This window comes from Urocitellus parryii, chromosome 9 (assembly GCF_045843805.1).
Source record: "Urocitellus parryii isolate mUroPar1 chromosome 9, mUroPar1.hap1, whole genome shotgun sequence".
Taxonomy (NCBI): domain Eukaryota; kingdom Metazoa; phylum Chordata; class Mammalia; order Rodentia; family Sciuridae; genus Urocitellus; species Urocitellus parryii.
This window is the reverse complement of record NC_135539.1, coordinates 87,138,539-87,163,338: the sequence shown is the minus strand read 5'-3', so window position 1 is coordinate 87,163,338 and position 24,800 is coordinate 87,138,539. Positions and strand designations below refer to the sequence as shown.

Genomic DNA, 24,800 nt, shown 5'->3' with positions numbered 1-24,800 from the left:
TCTGGTCTAAAAACTATCATTTAATACCATATTTAAAATAAAAACAACTTGCTGCAAATCAATATTATACACAAAAATGTTTCAAAAATATACAGCAAAATGTCTGTATATATACAATCAGCCCTCCATTTGTGGGTTCTGCATGGGTAGATTCAACAAACCTTGAATTAAAAATATTTTTTAAAAAAACTGTATCTGTACTGAACATGTACAAACTATTTTATCATTCTTCCCTTAACAATTTGGTATACTAACTATTGATATAGCATTTACATTCTATTAGACACTATAAGTAATCCAAAGATGATTTTAAGTATATAGGAAGATATGCATAGGTTAGATAAAAATACGTAAGACACTTTAGCATCTGCAGAATTTGGTTTTGTGAAAGGTCCTGGAACAAATTCCCAGCAGATACTGAAGAACAACTATATATATATATATATATATATATATATATATATATATATATATATATATATATATATATTTTCTCTCAAAGCTGAAAGATGTGTCATAGCTTTTATTGTTTCTCAGGAAAAAACTGTGTGTATAGGATTGAATAAATGACTTCTAAGTATTCTTCCTGCTCTGAAAAAAAAAATGGATTCAAGCAAAAATAATCACTTCTGTTTATTTACTTTTGTCTTAGCTATTGGTGACAATGAGTAGGGTGCATTTCATTAGTTTTCTTATCAGGTTTGTTCTTGATTTTGATCAATAACATCTTTTAGCAAGTTCAAGATCTTGTTTTACTTTTTCATGGCTTAAATTTTTATGTCTTCCATGTCTTAAAATCGAGCTTTATTCACCCATTCATCCAAACCTATGCACATTTACATACACACCAAGAAGCTCTTGCCCATTGGTAAACATGTGAATCACCTCATATTTACCAAAATCAGCAGATCTGGCTGGGTACAGTGGTGTGCAACTGTAATCTCAGCAATTTGGAAGGCTAGGGCAGGAGGATTACAAATTTCAGGCCAGCCTTGGCAATTTAACAAAGCCCTATCTCAAAATAGAACTAAAAAGGAGTTGGAGATACAGCTAAGTGGTAGAGTACCCTAGGGTTCAATCCCTAGCCCCTCCAAACCAAAAAGACCAGTCTCAGCAACTTAGCAAGAACATGTGTCAAAAAGGGGGTGGGGGGAAAGGGTGCTGGGGATATATAGTTCAGTGGTGGTTTTAATCATTAGCACTACAAAACAAAAACAAAAAATAACACATCAGCAGATCTTCCAAAATCAGGTCAGTCCAGCACCCAAAAACACAGAAACAAATATATTTCACTAGACAGGAATTTGAGATCACTGTATGAAGAATTAAGTAGCCATAAACTCCTGCAAAAATGGTTCAGGTCAAGTAACATGCCTAATTTTTGTGATATCAATAGATAGTATGATATTTAACATAGTTATGAGTAAAGAAATCCTAGAAAGCCATGTCAATAGATAATCAACAATTATTCAAGATAAGTGTGGTTGACCTGAAAACAGCTGACATAACATAGAAAAAAGGATCTCACTGTAAATACATAGAGGAAAAGCAATATTAAGGGGACCATATACTGGACTTGTTTGTACATTATGACTTCTATTCTCATATAAGAGGTAATGACCCTGGGCCCTTGCTCAGTGATAGGTTGAAGACAGGCATGCTTCTCCACGGGTGGCATGGCAATGGCCTGAAACTGCAAATGATAAGGAGTTTGTTTTCTCTAAATAACTTTGGAATTGCCCTAGCTTAGAATTCTATTGGAAATACAAAGCTGGGGGATTAAAAAAAAATGCAAAAGGCAAATGTGAGTATACTAGCAGAGAAAGATAAGATATAGTTTCTGGATCCCTGAACCACTTGGAAATAGAATGAAGTACTGGGACATTCATTATGCTCTTTTATTTTTTTACTTTTTGGTACTAGAGATTGAATTCAGGGACACTCAACCATTGAGCCACATCATCAGCCCTTTTTTGTATTTTATTTAGAGACAGAGTTTCACTGAGTTGCTAAGCAGCTCCCTAAATTGCTGAGGCTGGCTTTGAACTCATGATCTCCTACATCAGCTTCTGGAGCCACTGGGATTACAGGTATGTGTCACCTAGCCCCAGCTATTAGGCTCTTAAAGGATGACATTGTTTATTTGTACCCGACCCATCAGAGCCACCTCCAGAATCCATCCTGAAATAAAACTCTCTATCTCTCTGGCCACCATTCTACCCCAAGCTATTTCCACTACCTCCTGTTCAAGTACTACAACAGCCCAGCTGGTATTCCTGCTTCTACTTCAGTCCTTATACCCTAGTATCCAAAGACTAGGCAGAGTAATCTGCATGAAATATAAAGCAAATAATTTTATTTTCTTTCCCCATACAAATTCTCCCAAAAGCTCCCACTTTCAGATTAAAAAATTAAAAAAAAAACTACATAATTCTTCCATTGATTTTTTTTTTGGGGGGGGGGTACTGGGGATTTAACCCAGGGGTTCTTAACCATGAGCCACATTCCCATTCCTTTTTATTTTTCATTTTGAGAAAGTCATATGCTAAGGGTCTTGCTAAATTCCTGAGGCTGGCCTAGAACTTTCAAGAACTCAACCTCCTGAATCCCTGGAATTACAGGAGTGTACCACCAAGCTGGCTTTTCCATGGATTTCAAGACACTGTTATTCTAGCTCCTGAGACCTTTCTGTCTCTATCTCACTTAGCTTCTTCTCTCATGCTCTGCCCCATATAGGTCATGCTTGTGCTCCTTTGTGGCACTATGAATTTATCTGGAGCTGCCTAGAATGATCTTACTTCATATCTGGCCTCATGGGTCCCCAGAGAGACTCCCCTCTGCATTCACCCTATCCCACCCCATTCTGCAAGCAAGTTATTCAGGTTATTTCCTTCATAGCAACTTTTTATGATCTAATAAAAAAATTATCCTATGCTTTCATCTGTTACTTCATTCCCCCACATTGGATAGGATATACATTTCCAGAGAACAGGAATCTCACTTCTCTTGCTTGCTAATGTATCTAAGAATCCTAAAACACTGCCTGTGAGAACTTCAAGAAAAACTGAATCTCACCTGGGCACATGGGCCTATGGCTGTAATTCCAGCCCAGCTACTCAGAATCTGGGGCAGGAGGCTTTTAAGTTCCACAGCAGCCTTGGCAAGTTCAAGGACAATCTTGGTTAACTTGCAAGACCTTACCTCAAAATAAAAAATAAAAAGGGCTGGGAGATGTAGCTTCATGGTAAAGCACTCAGGTGTTCACCCCCAGTGCCCCTCCCCTCTGCCAAAAAAAAAAAAAAAAAAAAAAAAGGAGAAGTTGAATCTCCAACAAGGGTCCCAAGTGGTACACTGTGCGTAAAATTTTATGAACTCTGTGTTCTTGGAGGAACACTGATCTTTGTGGCCCTTACCTTGGTGGCATTTTACTGTTTGGATAAACAGGCTCCTATCTTCTGGCAAGTCAGATTTTGCTGCTGAGACCTACAGTCATAGCAAGTATCAATCAATTAGGACTGGTCAGGATGACTATCCTTCATTAACATAAAACTAATCAATCAGGATTAAGCTTCAAGCATACCTCATTTGCATAGGCAGTGGGAGCTGAGGCAGGAACTTTCTCTAATATACCCCCTCACCCAACCTAGTTCCTTCTAGATATACTTTCCTTTTTCAGTACCAATGGCTGCTTCTTCCCGGTTTGCAAACTTTTGGGGGGACTTTGGGAATGGGGGATAGTTGCTGCTGGGGATTGAACCCAAAGCCTCACACAAGTTTAGCAAAAGACCTTTGGCTGAGCCACACCCACCACATACCACCACCATTCATTCCCCGCCCCGTCTTTTTTTATACAGTCTTGTTAAATTGACCAGGCTGACCTCAAACTTATGTTCCTGCTGCTTCAGCTTCCTCATTACCTGGGAGACTGAGGGGTTGGCTACCACACCAGGCTATTTTCTTTCCTTGCTTCTTCCCCTTTCTTTTCTTTTTTTGTTTTTAATTTAAATAAAGCCTCCTATTTTTCTTGTATTATTTTATTGTGATTTTTGTTACACCTGTCACATAGAATACATTTAATAAATATCTGTAAATAAATTAATATGTTTACATAAACTATTTGTCTTTTAAAGTTCTTAAAAACTTAAAAAATGTAACATTTTTTCTATATTTCATATTTTCTATGTCATTTAATAATCCAAAATGATAGGGCCTAAAAATGTATATTATAACATGGGACTAAAATCAGAAGGGCTGGGCTGGGGCTGGGGCTCAGTGGTAGAGTGCTCATGCATGTGGTGCATGGGTTCGATCCTCAGCACCACATAAAAATAAAAAATAAAGATATTGTGTCCACCTAAAACTAAAAAATAAATATTAAAAAATAATTAAAAAATCAAAAGGCTTAATTGAAGTAGACCAATCCACAAACTGTACCTATAATATCCCCATATCAAAATTCTTCTTGGACTGGGGTTGTAGCTCAGTGGTAGAGTGCTTGCCTTGCATGCATGAGGCCCTGGGTTCAGTCCCCAGCACTACATAAAAATAAACAAATAAAAATAAAGATATTGTGTATCCATCTACAACTAAAAAGAATATTCTTCTTGCTAGCCATGAGTGATAGAGTATGCCTGTAGTGCTAGAGCATCCAAGCAATATGGGAGGTTGAGACAGGCACATGGCAAGTTTGAGGCCAATCTGGCAATTTAAGGAGACCTTGTCTCAGAATAAAAAATAAAAAGGGCTAGGGATATGGCTCAGTGATAAGTGCCTCTGGGCTTAATCCTCAGTACCAAAATAAAAAATCAAAACAAAAACTTTTACTTTGATTACAGAGGAGAGAGGGGCAGGTACTGTTAGAAAGGAAACAAAGGTAGGGGATAGGAAAGGTGCCAATGTGAGTTTATTCCTATGGGCACTCCGTCTTGAAGGGCACCTGACTACAAGAGAATTGTTGGTGAGGAATGCTCCCAAAAGCTACTTTGTATAATCAGCAGAGAGACTAATTATCACAAACTTTTCTCCCTAGAGATAAGCACATTCTTTCCACCTACCACTGATACCTAAGTCTTCATAACCCCCTGTATTGTTACTTCTCTAGGAGAATTTTTGACTGTGTCCCATAAATGTATGGTTCTGTTGCTGAACTGCTACTTAAATGTATTTTAAAAGGCTCTGAGAGTACCTTTAATTGATTAGTTTGTGTACAGTTTGGTGGAGAGAGGAGAGAATAAATGAATATGGTAAGGAGAAAATGAAATTACATCAAACTGGGGGCAGAAACTCCATTTTGAGGAGTTCATTGTCTAGAATATTAAGGGATTTATTTGTGTATTTCACTCATTATGCCACACCCAACTGTCCACCAGAATAACATAGTTAAAAAAAAATTACTAATCTCTAAAATAAGGAAGAAATAAAGTGAGATTGAAGAAGTAAGCAGGATAGGATAGTTGATTTTAAGAAAGACAAAGTCTAGGGGTAATAGCACAATGGTGGATCACTAGCCTAGCATGTGGGAGGCCCTGGATTCACCCCCAGCACCACAAAAACAAACACATAATTTAAAAAAAAAAAATCAAAGAGAGAAAAATAAGGTTATAGCCTAGGTACTATAATCCCACATTTATTAACTGATGAGAGACTATTTACTTCTGAGATTTAACAGCAGAAAATGTAGTTAACTTGGGAATAGTTTTAATCAAAAAGCAAGTGCTAGACATAGCTAGCATTTGCCTTTCTCTGTACTATATTTATTATAATTCCAACTTGCTAAATTGATATGTCTTCCAGAACACAGTCCCACAACACTTAACACACTCCTGTTCTGTCTCTACAATAACACAGATCTCTCAAAGAAGAGAAAGGAGGAAAAAAAATTAAATTATCCAATTTTTCCAATAGGAGGAAAAAAAATCTACCTAGCAGTGACTAGCCACCAGATTATTTTAAGAAAAGAAAAAAAAAACTGCACAGGAAATATTTTTAATTAATCTTAAGAATGAATCTTAGCAAGTCACAGCATAATCTGGAGATTTTTTTTTTCAGATGGGAAGAAGCAAGAAGATCTCAGAATATTTTATACAATTTATTTTGCTAATACTGAAGGGAAATCAAAGAAGACTGCAGGTTATAACTGGTAAAGAAGATGAAGAAGAGGCAAATGTAGATACTTTATTATTTACTATCACATTTGACCCCAGCCTCTGTTCGTTTTCACTATCCTTTAAAACTCCCTATTATTTCATTCCCTGAATCACAGCAAATATGTTGAAGAAAGCTCTTAAGAGAGGACAGTTGGCAACAATGGAACAAATGTAATTAACCCTTGTGGATGAGAACTCCTTGCTCTCAATTACTCAAATCCTGGGCTCTGCACAAGTGAATCAACCAGACTTTGCATTTTCTTACAAGAAATTCACATGTATCTTATGTTATCACAACCCATGTAACACATGCACCACATACCTGAGAAAGATCAGCAGTACTGTGGCTTGACAATGATAATCCAGCTGTGCTGATGTTTATTATGAATTATGGATATACCTTTCAAATTACTGTTCTGCAGTATTAATTCCTGGTGAAGGTGAGCTGGGGGAGAAAGCAGACAATGCTGCTTCGTGATAATATTTAGTAAAAAAAAAAATGAGAAGGGAATGCATTGAAACAGCATTCTAGAGACCATGGAAACCTGTGGCCCACTGGGAACAGTACTTTGTCCTATGGAGCTGCTTCTGAAGGAATGCCTATGACCAGCAAAGTCAGAAATACTGACTTACAGCCACTTTTAAATCTCTCTGATGGGCTGGGGGTGTAGCTCAGTGGTAGAACACTGGTAGGATCTGGGTTCAATCCAAAGCCTCAAAACAAAAAATTTTTTTTTTTTTTTTAAAGAGAGAGAGAGAGGGGCTGGGGATGTGGCTCAAGCGGTAGCGCGCTCGTCTGGCATGCGTGCGGCCCGGGTTCGATCCTCCAGCACCACATACAAACAAAGATGTTGTGTCCGCTAATAACAAATAAATAAATAAATATTTTAAAAAAAAAAAAAAAAAAGAGAGAGAGAGAGAGAATTCTAATATTTATTTTTTAGTTTTCGACGGACACAACATCTTTGTATGTGGTGCTGAGGATCGAACCCGGGCCGCACGCATGCCAGGCGAGCGCGCTCCGCTTGAGCCACATCCCAGCCCTCAAAAAAATTTTTAAAATGTAATCTTAAAATCATTGCTGACTAGAGCTGGCTAGAAAACTACTGAGTGGCCATCTGTTAAGAAAAGGTTTGGCAAATGTACTTAATACTCTATAGTCAAAAAGAAAAGCATGGAAACTGACAAACTGAGCTTTTGAGTGGCCCAGGAGAGGAAGGCTTGTGTCACATGTGTTCATAAATTATAAGGTGACTGGCAGACACATATCACAATTGCTCATTTCAACTGCAATCCACCTCACAAACAGAAGTGAATTCTCCTACTTACATCAAATGGAGCAGAACTTGACTGTGCATTCTGATTACATGGTTCCCTGAAGCAGTCACTAAAAGGAAGTAAAAGACCCATGGCAATGATCCGTGAGCAAAATTTCTCTGCTTCTTCTGGAGGCCCGTTCTCTTGCTGGCTGAAGAGCTTCTCCAGCAGAGTTCGCCCTGCGGATGAAACACGGTCATTAGGCGGGAAACACTGGTAGATCACCTGGCTAGTAGCTCTCCAGGGAAGAGAGGAAGCAAACACAGCAGCACCGTTTCCAAGACTACTGACATGCGCAGAAAGGAGCCTCTCAAACCCGGCAAAACTGCAATCTGAGGCCTGAGACACCACATAGGAAAGGGCAGCAGGGGGTTCCTCTCCCATCCCAATAAATAACTCCTGCTTTGAAAAGAAATGCCCCAAGTTACCAGCTGTACATCCTTCCTCTAAATGAACACCCTCCCCTTTTAGATTTAATTAACAATTCTACTTTCTTTTTTTTTTTTTTGTTTACTCTTAAGAGGGTTCTCTAAGCAAGCCCTTAGTAACCCAAGGAGCCACCATTTGGGCTTAGAAATGTCAGTGACTGACATTCATAGTCTCAGGCCTGGCAATGGGGAAGGATGAGGAATGAAGGCACTAAGGAGACAGACAAAGACAGCTACCCATGAAAAAGGAAAGAGAGTTTTCTAAGGCAAATGCTTTCAAGTGCTTCTCGGAAGTGTAATTCTACAATGAGTCTAGATTTCAGGGACTTTTATTATTATTTCCCTAAAAGAGACAGAAGAAGAGAGATACAGTGAGAGGACACTGGCCAAGGACCCTAGAGGACATGTGTCCCCCATTCCAAGGTTCTCAATCTTGGCTGTGTTACCAAAAGAGGATGAGGTTTTGATAAAAAGGAAAAAGAAGGTTTACTGCTTTGCTACCAAAGGAGAATCATAGGAGACTCCTGTCCCAGAGGCTGTGATTCTGCCCATCAGGGAGAACACAGAATTTTTAAAGACTCACTCCTGGTGTTCCCTGTGGGGGAATGTGATTCACTTGTTAATTGGGGAGATAGTGATTTCTTAAGGTGTTTCTGGCCCTATCCCAGAAGTCTGAATTACTTTGTTCCTGTGGTGGGTGTGTGCTGGAAAGCAGATGGATGGGAAAAAAAGGTAATCTTGTTCCCCTGCCCCCAGGTTGTGGAAGGAGAGAGGGAGAAGAGGAAAAGAAAACATGCTTATTTTACAATCAGCCTCACTGGGAGATCAGCAAGGGTTATATTTGAAGTATGAGGTGGGCCACCATTACATTAGATCACCTGGGGAGAACAGAATTGTTGAAAGCCTGGATATCCGTATTTTATTGGTCAACGGTTGATTTTGCCAGATGTGAGAACCATAGATGCAATTCCTAATCTATTCTTCAAAAATGTATGTACCTTGTGTCTGCATTCATAAACTACAGCAAAGAAAATGCAAAATCTCAGGGTCCCTTCCAGGGTTACAGCTGCTCCTCGGTTGGTTCTTGCACTAATGCTGTCCCTCCCTCTAATTTCTAATTAGTATATTATTTTTCAATTTTAGATAAAGATTACTGATCCAGAAAATCCTTCAATGACCTCCTTCCATACCCTTTTGTAACCCTTAATAAAAGCTCCTTTAGATAACCATTTTAATTAATGAAGTGATCGTAAAACCTTTTATTTTTTAAATGTCCATTTGTAACAATGGTCCACATTAGGCTTTGAATATAGCCCTTGCTGCTCTGCCACTGTTGACTTATTTTTAAAATGGACACATTTATTTCTCTTCCTCTCTCCTGGCTCCTCCCTATTCTTCCCACCCCACCCCAGCCCCAGCCCAATCTCAAGGGAAACAGGATTACCTTTCTTCCTATCCTAGCCAGAGTTATTTGTCCTTGAGCACACACCCATCACAGGAACAAATTAATTCAGATTTTTTGGGATAGCACCAAAAAATCACAGAAATGACTATCTCTGCCAGGCACAGGGGCACACACCTGTAACACCAGTGATTGGGGAGGTGATTTCAAAGTCAGCCTCAGCAACTCAGTGAGAGGCCCTAACCGACTTAGCGAGATCCTGTGTGTCTAAATAAAATATTAAAAAAATGGGCTGGGGTTGTGGTTCAGTGGTTAAGTGCCCCTGGGTTCAATTCTCAGTCGCCCCACCACTCCACGAAAGAAGAGAGAGAGAGAGAGAGAGAGAGAGAGAGAGAGAGAGAGAGAGAGAGAGAGAAAGAAAGAAAGAAAGAAAGAAAGAAAGAAAGAAAGAAAGAAAGAAAGAAAGAAAGAAAGAAAGAAAGAAAAGGAAAGAATAAATGACTATCTCCCAAATTAACAAGTGAATTATAACTCTGGACAGAACATATGGAATGTAGCCTTTGAATCATCTCTTTAAAAGCTCATCTTGAGGGGCTGGGGATGTGACTCAAGAGGTAGCACACTTGCCTGGCATGCACAGGGCACTGGGTTCAATCCTCAGCACCACATAAAAAATAAAATAAAAAAATAATGATGTTGTGTCCACCGAGAAAAACTAAAAAATAAATATTAAAAAATTCTCTCTCTCTCTCTCTTTAAAAAAAAAAAATCTCATCTTGATGGGCAGAATCACAGACTCTGGAACAGGAAGGAGTTCCATGTGCTTCTCCTTTGCTAGCAAACAATGAACCTTTTTCCTATTTCTCAAAACCATGTTCAATATTGTTTGATTGGCATCAGGGACAAGGACCAACTTTCAGTAACAGTGTCTTACTTAAATTGTAAACTGACAGTTGGTATATATATCCTGCAAATCTAGCCACTTGCATGTAAAAATCATTGATAAATATTTAGAGAAATTCTGGATGCATACAATGTTCTGACTCTGTGATGCAGATTCATTCATGTCATGGTCAGAATGTAGCAGAGGAATTGTCCTCCACTTCCCCCTTACCTTTTCTTCTTCTGCCCCCATCCCCTGATTCCTTTTGCCTTTTATTCTAAATTCTAAAGAGTGGCCTCACTTAAATAGTTCAGATAGTTCAGATATTAACTGCTAAGTAAGTTTTCGTTAAACCCAGAACTTCTGGTAACCACTGAAATACTCCCTTCTTTCTTTAATTCTATGGTAAATTACATTTATTTTGTCATTAAAGAATATAATATAAATTAACTTGGACAAGAGTAATAGTCTGTCTGAAAAGAAAATCCAGGAGCTGCCCTACCTGACAGCCTCACTATACCTCCCTTCCAATGAAAGGGTAAAGTTTCTAAGCTGGAAAGCTTGAATGTAAAAGATTAGGTATTATTAAGTTCCTCTGTTACACCCAGATTCCTGAGATAGTTAAAACAACGCCCTACTGGCCGTTTAGCCTAGGGCCCTGTGCAGTTCCTCACAGGGCCCAAACCAATCAGTTTGAATGTGTAACCTGCTTACAAATGACCAATCACCCTCGCCAGCCAATGATTGTGCCAATCACATCTCAGAGTTGTTGTTCAATTTCCCCAGCGCCTCATGATGATTTGTTCTGATGTATGCAAAGACTCCCGCCCTCCCCAAAAAGTGTACTTAAGCTCTGCTTGACCTTTGCTCTGGGCTCTGAGCTGCGCTCCCTTCTTGAGTGAGCACAGAGTCCCAGCGCGCTGGAATGGATCCCCAATAAATCCCCTTTTGCCAATTGCATGGAGTAAGTCTCTTGTGTGGTCTCTCCCTCCGACGCTCCGCCGGACCCCTCTTACACCATCCCCATAAAAGCCCTTTGAGCATCTGACCCCCTTCCCACCAGAACAGCTTTGTGACAAAGAAGTCCTTTTCTCCTCCTTAAGTTGGTGTTACCAATAACATCTATTTCCTTGCCTCAATACCTTGTCTTGAAAAACTAGCCTCTAGAAAGGGTAAAGTTTCTAAGCTGGAAAGCTTGAATTAAAATGTAAAAGATTAGGTATTATTAAGTTCCTCTGTTACACCCAGATTCCTGAGATAGTTAAGACAACGCCCTACTGGCCATTCAGCCTAGAGCCCTGTGCAGTTTGTCACAGGGTCCGAACCAATCAGTTTGAATGTGTATCCCGCTTAGGAGTGACCAATCACCCCCGCCCAACCTGTTCCCTCCAATGAATGTGCCAATCACATCTCAGAGTTGTTGTTCAATTTTCCCGCGCCTCATGATGATTTGTTCTGATGTATGCAAAGCCCACCGCCCTCTCCAGAAAGTGTACTTAAGCTAGGCTTGACCTCTGCTCTGGGCTCCGGGCTGCTCTCCCTTCTTGAGTGAGCACGGGGCCCCAGCGCGCTGGAATGGATCCCCAATAAATCCCCTTTTGCCAATTGCACGGAGCCAGTCTCTTGTGTGGTCTCTTTCTCCGACGCTCCGCCGGACCCTTACAGGTGTTACCAATAACATCTATTTCCTTGCCTCAATACCTTGTCTTGAAAAACCAGCCTCTACCTCAGAGCAAAGCCTGACCAAGGAAGGGGGCATGGCCCTTGTCCTTGGAAAGATTCACAGAGCACTCCTAGGCACTTACCCACCCTTCGGAGTAGTTTATCTACAAAAAGGAGAGATCTGCTGCGCAGGTGTCCCTGACTCAGTCAGGCTAGGTGGGGACCCATAGCAACCCCCTAGCAGCCACCAATCAGCATGAGACAGGGAAAATACCTGGGATGCCAGATGACCCTCCCAGTAGTTTATGGTGGTTGATAACATGTTGGGAAACCTTGTAGTTCAGCACATATTCACTTCATGGCTTAAACCAATCAGTTCAAACGAATCCCCTTTTGTACTAGCCAATCACCGTTACCCAACTTGTTCCCCCCAGTGAATGTGCTAATAATGTTTTAGAGTTGTTTTATGATTTTCCCGCGGTGTGTGATGATTTGCTAAGAGTGCTCAAGGAGGACCGAGCTAGCTCGCAATAAATGCCTCTTTACTGTTTACATTGATCTTGGTCTCTGGTAGTCTTTTGGGGGTCCTGAATTCGAGCATAACACATCATGATAAAGAACCCATGTAATCTCAGCCTTGGGCCCAGAACTTCAGAGTACTAGTTCATCTGGGTCTGCAGATGTAAATAAACCTGAGTTCTCCAGCCCTCCCAATGGTGCTTGGTCTCTTGCTGAGCATAATTTCCAAAACATATTTACTTTAAGTCCTCAATTAATGCTGGGCAGAGTGCTGCATGCCTATAACCCCAGTGACCAGAAAGACTGAGGAAAGAGGATTGCAAGTTCTAAAGCTGCCTCAGCAAATTAATGAGGCCCTTAGCAATTTAGCAAGAACCAGGTTCAAAATAAAAAATAAAAAGGACTGCCAATGTAGCTCACTGGTAGAGCACCCCTTGATTCAATTCCCAGACAAAAACCAAACAAAAAGCCTCAAGTAAGTACAATGCTCTTCTACATTCTCATCTAAGCCTTTACCCTCCAATACAATTTCCTACATTCTCATCCCTGCCAACTCACTCTTTCCAAAGATGAAATAATCTTCTCAAATAACTTGAGAAAAATGTAAGAATTTGAGACAAACTGCAAGTAAGCAAAAGCACCTGCACCCATCATCCTCTTCTTTTTCCTTACTGTGCAAACAGACAGCAGTGAACAAAAAAGCAAGTTCTTCCCTTGTGTTCTAGATGTATGTTGCATGTTCAGAATTGCACTTCTTTATCTATCCCTCCTCAATTCTGTACCCTGGACACCTCCCTCTTTAGTGAACATTCCGAATATCATGTAAACACGCATTAAAACAAATCTCAGGCTGGGTATATAGCTCAGGGGTAGAGAGCTTTCCTAGCACATGTTTGGCCCTGGGTTTGATCCCCAGCATGTAAGTGCATGTAAGCCAATGTCTCATTTCTTGGCTTGCTTCACATAAAAACTACCAGCAGGAATTATCTATACTTACTACCTTCACTCCTCATTCCTGGTCAGCCAATTCTAAAATACACACTACACGTCTGTATGTTTAAAATTTTTATAATAAAATATCTTAAATCTTAAGATTAAAAATATGTAATGGACTAGGAGCAGTTGTACATGCCTATAATCCCAGCTACTCAGAAGGCTGAGGGAGGAAGATCAAAGTCTAAGGCCAGCCTGATCAATTTAGAGAAACCCTAACCCCCCCCCCTCTTTTTTCATGGTACTGGGGATGGAACCCCGGGTCTTGTGATTGTAAGACAAGCACTCAGTTGGTAACTGAGCTATATACCCAGCCCTCTTAACCCTATCTCAGAGTTAAACAACAACAACAAAAAAAGCTGGAGATGCAGCTCTTTGGTAAAATGTCCCCCTGAGTTCAATCCCCAGTGCCACACACATACACACAAAAAGAATACAATGTTTGCAGTAAGGATATGAAGTTATTTTCTAGAATTTGCACTTCACTATATGACCCTGAACTCCTCTTTTTCTGTCAAGGAAATATAATTTGACCAATGGGGAAGAATAAAGAGACACACAAACTTCTGTTTCTTTTCAAGAAATTGATGATTGAGGATTTAATGGAGACCCAATCTCCTACTAAATAGGATGCACTGAATCTAAATTGTGGAGAATTAACTGGTTTTCTAAACCAAAACTTGCTTCCTAACTGTACAAACTAGCTGGCTGGGAGCAGGAGCCAGAAGTCCTCAGGGTCCCTCTGACACCTACTTCTGCAACCACAGACACAGAGTTCAAAGTATCCCCTTGAACTCTTGGTCCCCTCACTCTATACCTTGATTAAAACACCAAGTCCTAGATGAAGACAGGTCAATCTTACTAACAAATAAAATAATTGCCCCTGAATATAAATAAGTATTCAGCTATTTGAATATTGATTTTACTTCATATTTCCATTAAATCAAACGTGTTGACAGAGCTCTTATTCTCTGAAAAACAACTCTAAGTCAGTTTGCAAAACCTATCTATTGAATGAACAATTCATACAACACAGCACCCATGTCTCAGGAGGCCTTGTATGGGTGCGACCTGCTATGTCAGTCCTGAAGGCTAAGGCCACGGGGCAGCCAAAGAGGTCCCTCAGGAGCACAAAATGGTTCAGCCTTATTTATTAAGGAAAAAATGGCATCACACATACAGGAAAAACTAGGCCCCACACTGCCAAGGGAGCACTCCTCTGGTAGTTATGCTAACACTAAAACTTCAGAAAATTCTCAAAGGGCCATGACACCATCTTCTATTGCTAGATTGCTATAAACTCTATAAATACATAAAAACTAGTTTCTAGTAAATGTAAAACTATATAAAGACATAGGCAGGAAAGGGGCAGTTTTCCAAGTTCTTACTTTTTCCTTCCCTTTTTTCTTCCACCTAAATAAGTGACACAGTGGGAAGGGCACTTTTCCTGTCCTTCAAACCAGCCTCTATCATTTTATAAATCAGGAAATGCAGACCCACAACATTAGGTGTCTTATCCAAGGTCACACTATCTTTAGGAAAGGTCCATACTTTATTTATATATATATATATACAGAGAGAGAGAGAGAGAGAGAGAGAGAGAGAACTATTTATCATGACAACAAATTCATCAATCCTTCTGTGCAATGAAATAAAACCATTCACCCCTGCACTGGAACTCTACTGGGCCTGTGCCCATTGACACCATAAAATATAGAAAATCTTTTTTACTGTTGTTGTTTTTAGGTGGGGTCTGGCAATGGTGCCCAGGCTTGTCTTGAACTTACATACTCAATTGATTCTTTCACCTTACCCTCCTGAGAAGCTGGGACTGTAGGTGTGTGTCACCACATACTACTTAGAAAATATTTCACCTGGATAGAACTATACAATGTAAAAGGCATTTCTAAATCTAGTTTCAGCTTAGTTATGCAGACCAAAACTGTTTTTATTTTTTTAATTTCAATTTTTTGGTGCTGGGGATGGAACCCATGCCTTAGCTATGCTAAGCACATCCTCTACCACTGAGCCATAACCCCAGACCCTGCAGAGCAAGGATTTATCTTCACAATTTCAATGAAAGTAACTGAGTAACGAGAAGGTTCCAGAATCTGCTCAGGGTCATAAGACTGTTAAGTGGCAGAGCCAAAACTGGACACACACTCTGCTCTCTTCATTTTTATTCTAAGGACTTTCTACTTCTGAGTCAGCCAGCAGCTCTGGGCAAAGCTTCTGACCAACAGTCAACACTAAGATATAAAAGAAATAGATCATGTGGTCTGCACCCTGCAGGGGCTAACAACCTAATTACAATGACCACAGCCCAAGAAAGAACACATTTAAAGCAGTTTAGAACACACTACCTTAATTATACATTTTTAGTAGAATCGAGGGGAAAAACAGTTAAGACGAGATAAAATGGAGTATTTAGGAATCCACCATATGTCAAAGTATGTTGCAGACCCACCAGAGGATACAATCACAAAGAAAGCTGGCTATCTTCCCTTAACCAACAATAATAACACAGCAAGCAAACCTAGGAAGCATACTCTGGCACAAGAGAAACAAGAGCACAGGCTTCTAACTGGTGACTACACAGAACAGGGACAGTCTTCAGCTCTGTCCCTATTTACTTGAGAGAATAATATCCAAATAGCAACAGAAACTTTCCCGTGGAGACACAGAGGAGTTTTGCTTATTTGTTCATTAGCCTTGATAATGTATATAACTTTTTTTGTTTTTATTGATCCCCAAATGAATAATTTTTTGTCAATATTAGGATCAAATTACTCATTGATTGCCTGGGGTGGGGAGGTGAACATAAAATGCATGCTACTAAATTTATATGTTAATAATGTTTCTGGATTTTAGGATTTGTCTCCCCAAAGAGAATGTGGAATATCCATAAGAAATCATTACATACAATACCAAAAAAGTAAGTCACAATAATTTCAAAAGAATCTGTTCAACACATACTATGTTCTATTATATTTCAAGTTATTGTGCTATAAAAATATAAAAGGATTGTTTTTTAAATCCTATAACTATAAACTATAGCTGCTTCTGAATAAACTTTAGATTTAAAAATAATCATAGAGGACATCATTTAATATGTATAACAGAAAGCCACTGAAAATATTTCTTTACCCTCAATAATAACCAACTAGAAATAATATAAAAGATACCATCCCAATTAGTGATAAACCTATGAAGCATCTTGAAACTAGCTCAGTAAAGAAAACACAAACTCTCTGCAGAGAAAAATATAAACTCTATTAAAAAGACAAAAAAAAAATGATCTGAATATAAAAAGAAGTTCTTCACATTCTTGGATGATATTATAAAAGCAAAAATAGTCCCAATTCACAAATTTAATAAAATTCCAACCAAATTCCATTAGAATTTTTTAAATAAGCTCAAAAAAACCTTTTCTAAATTTATTTATTTTTCTTTATTGTTTTTTTTAGTTGTATATGACAATAGGGTTCATTTTGACCTAATTATAAAAGCATGGAATATAATTTATTGTAATTAAGTCCCTAGTACTTCCCCTTTCCCTCCATCTCTTCCCTTCCCTCTACTCTATGAAACTTTCTGTTATTATAGCTTTTTTTAAATTAGTGTCTTGCATGTATACATGACGATGAGATTCACTGTGGAATATTTATATATGTTCATAGGAAAGCTGGATCAGATTCATTCCACTGCCTTTCCCTATTCCATTCCTTTTCCCTCTTCTTCATTCCACTTTGTCTACTCTACTGATTTTTCTTTAGTCTTTTTTTTTTTTACCCCCTTACCTACCCATTATTCTGGAGTAGCTTCTATGTAACAAAGAGAACATTCAACCTTTGACTTTTTGAGACCAGCTTATTTCACTTAGCACCATACTCTACAGTTCCATTCATTTACCAACAAAGGCCATCAAGTCATTCTTCTTTATGGCTGAGTAATTGCATATATGTACCACATATATGTGCCACATTTTTCTTAACCATTCATCTGTTGAAAAGCATCTAGGTTGGTTCCATAGCTTGGCTATAGTGAACTGTGCTGCTATAAACATTGATGTGGCTGTATCTCTATGGTATGATGATGTTAAATCCTTTGGGTATTTACTGAGGAGTAGGATAGCCGGAAGAGTGGGTCTATTTTTTCTAGTTTTTTGAGGACTTTCCATACTGCTTTCCAGAGGGAGTGCACCAATTTGCAGTCCCACCAACAAAGTATGAGTGTACTCTTTTCCCCACACCCTCACCAACATTAATTCTTACTTGTATTCTTGATCATTACCATTAAGACTGGAGTGAGACAAAATCTCAGTGTAGTTTTTTAATTTGCATTTCTCTAATTGCTAGAGTTTTAAATATTTTTTTCATATATTTGTTGACTGCTCATAATTTATTCTTTTGAGAAGTGTTTAGTTCCTTTGCCAATTTATTGATTGGGTTGTTTGTTTTTTGTTTGTTTTTGTGTGTTTATGTGTGTATGTTAAGCTTTTTGACTTCTTGGTATATCTGGGAATTAACACCCTGAGCTTACAAGTGGCAAAGATTTACTCCCATTCTATAGGCTTTCTGTTCACACTACCCTATTTTTAAACATAAATGGATGCATTTTGTCAAAAGCTTTTTCTGTATCTAATGAGATAATCATATTAATTTTGTCTAAAAGTCTATTTATGTGTTGAATTACATTCATTGATTTCCATATGTTAAAACAACTTTGCATCCCTGGAAAAAAACCCATTTGATCATGGTACACTATCATTTCAGTGTGTTTTGTATGTGATTTCCCAATATTTTATTAAGAATTTTTTCATCTTGGGCTAGAGTTGTAGCTCAGCGGTAGAGCGCTTGCCTAGCACATGTAAGGCACTGGGTTCAATCCTCAGCACCACATAAAATAAATAAATAAAATAAAGGCTATATGTCTATCTACAACTAAAAATTTTAAAAAAATGAATTTTGCATCTATGTTCATCAGGAATATTGGTCTGAAGTTTTCTTTCCTTGATATGTTGGGTAAGTAAGACAAGGATGACCACTTTAACTACTACTATTCAACTTATTCCTTGAAACCAGTATCAAGATGATACTGGCTTAATAGAATAGTTTGGCAGAGTTCTCTCCTTTTCTTTTTCATAGAATAACTTGAGGAGGATCAGTATCAGTTTTTCCTTAAAGGTCTGGTAGAATTTGATAGAGATCCATCTGATATTGGGCCTTTCTTTGTTGGAAGGCTTTTGATGGCTACTTCAATTTCATTACTTGAAATTGATGTTTTAAAGTTTTCTATACTCTCCTGGTTCAATTTAATTTGTCCATATTTTCAAGATTTTCTAATTTCTTATAGTATAAATTTTCAAAATAATTTCTGATGATCCTCTGGATTTCACTAGTATCATGATTGATATTTCCTTTTTCATCTTGGCTTTTGGTAATTTGAGTGTTTCTCTCTTCTGAATAGTTGTTTAGTTTGGTTAGTTGGTTTATCAAGTATGTTTATCCTTTCAAAACATCAACTCTTTGTTTCATCAATCTTTTGCATTTTTAAAAAATATTAATTTCATTGATTTCAGCTCTGATTTTAATTTCATTTTAATTTAATCTTCTATTGATTTTGTTGTTGGTTTATTCTTTTTCTAGGGCCTTGAGATACATTATTTATTTGCTGTCTTTCTGTTCTTTTAATGAATGAGCTCAATCCTATGAACTTTCCTCTTAGAACAACCTACATACTATTCCAGAGATTTTGATATGTTGTATCACTATTCTTACTTACTTTTAAGTACTTTATTATTTCTCCACTGATCTTTTCTACTATCCAGTCATCATTCACTTGATTCTCCTTTAATTGTCTATTCTTCTAGTATAATTTCTCCTTATGCTGATTTTAATTCTTAGTTTTCATTTCTTCTTCATGAAATATTTTGAGTATGATTTATAGTGAAAACTTCCTAAACATTAATTCTTTTAGCTTTTGTTTATCATGGAAGGTTTTTATTTCATATTCAATTCTGAAGCCTAATTTTGCTGGGTTTAGTATTCTTGGTTTCTTTCAGAGCTTAGTATATAGTATAATATTCCACGCCCTCCTGGCTTTTAGGATCTGAGTTGGGAAATCAATTGAAATCCAGATTGGTTTACCTAAAAATTTGACCAATCATTTTTCTCTTTCAGCTTTTAAAATCCTGTCCTTATTCTGTATACTAGGCATTTTCATAATAATGTTTCTTGGAGTGAATCTATTGTGATTTTGGTGTTTTAAAGTTTTCTATACCTTCTGTACTTGAAATTTCATTTCATTCTTATGGTTTAGAAATTTTTCTGATATTATTTCATTGAAAAGATTGTGCATTCCTTTAATTTGTATTTCACCGACTTCATCTATCCCATTGAATCTTAAATTTGGTATTTTAACATTATCCCAGATTTCTTGAGAACTCTGTTCATAGTCTCTTAACATTTTATCTCTATGGTCAACTTTATTTTCAAGATTATATACTTATCTTCAAGGCCTGAAAGTGGTTGTTCTAAAGGAAAGTTCTTAAGATTGAGCTCATTCATTAAAAGAATTTCAAAGTGGTTTAATCTATTGTTGATGCTTTCCATTGAAGTTTTAATTTGGTGTATTGATTTTTTTTCATTTCAAGGATTTCTGTTTGGTTCTTTCTCAGAATCTCTCTTTATTAAAGTGATTTTTCACTTCCTATATTTTCTGATTTTACTCCTTACATCTTCTTTTAGCTCACAGAATAGTTTAACTATGAACTTTCTAAATTTCATCTCTGACATTTCCTCCACTGTGGTGTCAGTGAAGTCTATTGTTTAAGCATTATGGGCTGTTTGGGACGGTTTCTTCCCTTGCTTCTCCATCTCTCAGCATAGTTCTGATTATTTTAAGTGAAGAACTACTACTTTGTGAGCTTCCTTCAGAGTCCTGGGTGGGGTGAATATCCAAATCATAATATTTTAAGTCAATGTGTTATCTCTGCTGATCCCAATATCAGCACCACTTTAAGAGATGCCACTGAGCCATATTTACTATAATCTCTTCTGAGCCATGCCTCATTTTATTCAACTTCATACAAAACAAAAACCTATTGCAATTATTCTCTGTGGTTCCTCAAATTCAGGCGTAAATCTACAACAAAATTCTAGAATAGGTCAAAATATTAGTTGTTAAACTTAGTAAACTTACTCTAACCTTACATGATGGCTAAAAGGGTGCAGGAAGAAAGATTGGGCAAATAGGAGAGGGAAAAAAGAGACAAGAGAAAAGAAAGAAAAAAATCTATAAAAGGAAAGATAAGGGGCTGGAGTTGTAGCTCAGTGGTAGAACGCTTGCCTTGTACATGTGAAGCCCTGGGTTTGATTCCCAGTACTACATATAAATAAGCAAATAAAATAAAGGTCCATCAACAATTTAAAAATATTTTTTTAAAAAAAGGAAAGATAATTTATATCAAGGAGTTATTTATATGTTCAAAGTTGACAATAGAATTGTTTAGAGGATACCATATCAAGGTGAAGAAAATTCTTATTGAATCTTGGTTTGGATTTCCTTGGGGTTTGGACATTAAGCAGATGTTTGGGGCTGTGGCTCTCTCCTGAGTTGCAAGGCCACAGAGGCCAATTCCCTTGCTACCAGCAACTTCTGGTTTGTCATCTCAGGGCCTGCAGTTGATTCCTTGAAGTGTGCACCGTTGTGGTCTGGCTGTTTCCATTGTGTGCAGTATTTCAGGATGTAGGTTCTGGAGTGTCCCTGTGATTGCAGTGGGTCATGGTGCTCCTCTCTTTGGGATCTTTTCCCCAGTAGTGAAGATCCTAGCAACTGTCTGTGAGCACAGGGACTCTCGTGGGTTTTCCATGGGCATTCTGTGGTACAGAAGAATTCCTCCAGCTGATAACACTTTCTGAGGTATTGTAGTGAAGGATCTCAGGTGGTACACCTAGACTCTAGTTTCCCCTGCCCTGGGTTGTGAATGACAGGTGTTGATTCCCTTTGTTAACTAAGTTTGATGCAAGGCCCCACAAGTATCCAAACAATGCCCTGTCACTTGCCAGTTGTGATCATGGTTCACATTGTGCACCTGTTAACACTGGGACTAGCCCCTTCCTGCCACACAGACTCATAATTTTCCACTGGATCTCTGTCACAGGATATTCAGGCAGCTTCCCTCTGTAATCCCAAGGACTGTCCCTAGGCTTCAAACTGTGCCTTTCCAGAGTGTCAGTGATTGGGCCTAGTAAATCTGCTTTCCTTTGGGGCCAAAGCTGCTTCGTTGTTGTCTCTGTCTGTGTCCAGCAAGCAAGAGGAGGCTGCACAGAGCTTCCCACTCTTGCAGGGATCACAGAGCCTGAGGAAGGTTAGGTGCACTTCCCAGCCCAGTTCCCCACCAGCATGTTGGCTCCCCTTGATTGCAGTGAGGGGGAGGGAGAGGGATTTCAGTGATTTGTTTTTTTAGCTAGTAGTGGTCCTTCTAGAAGTTCCTTCTGGCTGGATTCTTAAGAGGTGCCACTGCAGGGGACTTCCCTCTGATTTAATTTGCAGCTTTCCGGCAAAGGGAAGATGTAATGCTGATTTAAGTGGATGACTGGTCAGCCGGGGGCTACACAAGATGGCTGTGGACTCTTGGTTCAGTTTTCTTTTCACAATTTGATTTTAAACTGTTTGTGCTCTTTTGAGGGCCTTTCTATTACCATCAAGATTTAAATTTTGTCTGTCTGTCCAACTGTTTTTAAGTGGATGAACTTAAAAGAATGTCCGCTCCCCTCCCCCTCTGTTACCCCTTTCCCATTCTCATCCACAGGTTTGGGTTCATGATTAGGGAACTCTTGAGTTTGTTTTCTTCTTTGGTAACCTATCTTCCACTCAGGAATCACTGCCCCGCTTGCTTCTACCATCTTCCAAATTCTTCCCTATTCTAAATTTACAGAGAAGGTACATAATGATGAACTAAGATAATTTTGAAAAAAGGAGTACTCTAGGAATAGTAATCAGATGTTTTGCAAGGTTATATTTGTAATACTCATATGGCACTGGCTTAAAACAGAAAGATACATATAAAAGGAAAACTGAAACCTCAGAAACAGATTAATCTATATACAGGAATGATATAAAAGTGGTAACAAAAATCATTGAGCAAAAAACTATTTAGGCTGGGCATGGTAGTGTGCAACCTTAATCCTCTGAAGGCTGAGGCAGGAGGATCATATGTTTGAGGCCAGTCTCAGAAACTTATCCAGACCCTCAGCAACTTAGCTAGAATCTGTCTTAAAATAAAAAATAAAAAGGACTGGAGATGTAGCTCAGTGGCAAAGGGCCCTTGGGTTCAATCCCCTGTATAAAAAACACAAAAACAAAACCAAAAAACAACATTTATTAGATGATCTTGGAAAAACTGGTTTTCCTTACGGAGAAAAATAAAACTAGATTTCTACACTACAATCAGACACTAAAGAGAACTCTAAATCAAAAGCTTAAATGTAAAGAACAAAATGATAAATTAAATAGAAGATTATAGAAGAAAGAGTTTTGGGGATTTAGGAGTGACAAATTTTTAAATGAGAGGAAAACAGTACAAACTATAGCTTAGATATAGATTTAATAACATGAAATTTGCATCTGGAATCCAGATATTAAGATGGAATATACATGAAGTCTAGGGGAAAAGCAATATCTAATTAGTAAGTGTTAAGTAGAAGAAGAAGAATGTATGAAGGTATATAAATAGTAAAACCTATCTTAGAAATAGACTTGATTATGTGAAAATATTTCTGTTCAATCAACCATACTATAAAACTTTTAAAAAGGGGCTGGGGATGTGGCTCAAGCAGTAGCGTGCTCGCCTGGTATGCACGCAGCCTAGGTTTGATCCTCAGCACCACATACAAACAAAGATGTTGTGTCCGCCGAAAACTAAAAAATAATTTTTTTTTTTTAGACATTGATGGACCTTTATTTTATCCACTTATTTATATGTGGTGCTGAGAATCAAACCCAGTGCCTCACACATGCTAGGCCAGCACTCTACCACTGAGCCACAACCCCAGCTGAAATCCTCTTTTGCTTGGAGCCCCTGTCCTCTTCTCTAACACCCTTCCTCCTCGTCTGAGATGTCTGACTCTGCAAGCCACTGCCTCTGAGGACCTTCTGCCCCATGGGACTGCAATGGAACACTTTCTTTGCCCTGTGTTCCATGTTGACGCAAGCCTCGCCCTGCCATATGTGGGTGAAAAGGGGCATCCTTGGGCATTACAGGAAAATATTTGTCACCCCCCTCCATCAAGTGAACATATATAAATAGATAAAGAACAGAATGGTCAAGTGTGCCAAAGATGCTTAAGACCTCAACTGAGGCGTGCATAGAGAAGTGTCCCATGGGTTTGGCTACACGATTACTACTGGTGGCCTTGACAAGACCCATTTCGTTGAGTTGACCAGGACAGAAAAGTTCTTGTTGAGTTGAGGAGGGAATGGTCTCAGAAGTTGAGGCTGTTTTGCATTAGCAGATAAAGTGCCAGTAGCTGCTGAAGGACATGTGGGTAGGACTGAGTTTTCTTTCCCCTTCCTTTGTGGCATGTTCCAGGACAGAGGGAGCACTGGATGGCTCAGGAAAGAGGTGTGATCACTTCAGGAGGCCTGGAATCCTGAGCTGAGGTCAGGGTGAATTGTATGCAGAGAGGTGCAGAGAACGCCAGGCGAGGCGCAGGCAAATTTGGCTTGGGAGGCCCTGAGAATTCCCACCCCAGCGCTTCGGCCTTCTCAAGGAATCTTTAGGAGAAATCATTCCAATGGAGGGAGGGTTGCTAGCATTGTGGAGGAGTATTATAGTACTACGGGTGGAACTGGCCTGAGAGCAAGAAGCAATCCTCTCACGGTCGTGGATAGAGGTAAAGCAACATACAGAAGGTTTTAAGGTTTTTCTCATCACTGCTAAGGTGCTCAGACAGAGGCACCGTCAGGCGCGCGATGCATGACCACGGGCAGGGAGACTTAGGAGAGGAAGAGGATGTGCTGGCCGGCTCAGCCTCGGGGGCGCTGAGGTCACCAGGAAGAATCAGAGGGGCAAGGACTGAGGAAGTGTTCTGCGTGAGAAGCGATCCTCAGCACCACATACAAACAAAGATGTTGTGTCCTCCAAAAACTAAAAAATAAATATTAAAAAAAAAAAATTCTCTCTCTCTCATTCTCTCACTCTCTCTTTAAAAAAATAAATAAAATAAAATAAAACTTAAAAAAAGATAATATCAGAGGAAACTATTTGCTATTTAAAAACAATTCTGTATGTTGAGATTACATAGAAGTAAATCTACTCTAAATCCTTTATATAGGAATAGATTTACTATGGGGTGTGACTTGCTTTATAGAATCTTGGAAAACTTGAATAAAAAGTTTCTAGAATCTTTTTAGACATTATTTACAAAGCCATAAGATAGGACCAG

General features: G+C 38.7%; 1 protein-coding gene across 2 annotated transcripts in view; it reads right to left on the bottom strand.

Annotated features, from left to right (window-relative positions):
• Nucleotides 1–24,800, bottom strand: part of Fmn2 (formin 2) — a 341,897-nt gene that overhangs the window by 295,633 nt on the left and 21,464 nt on the right. For both annotated transcript variants that reach the window (XM_026390773.2, XM_077803042.1), the window contains exon 2: nt 7,476–7,642. In XM_026390773.2, coding sequence (XP_026246558.2) covers nt 7,476–7,642 — 167 coding nt within the window. The remainder of the gene's footprint in view (nt 1–7,475; nt 7,643–24,800) is intronic.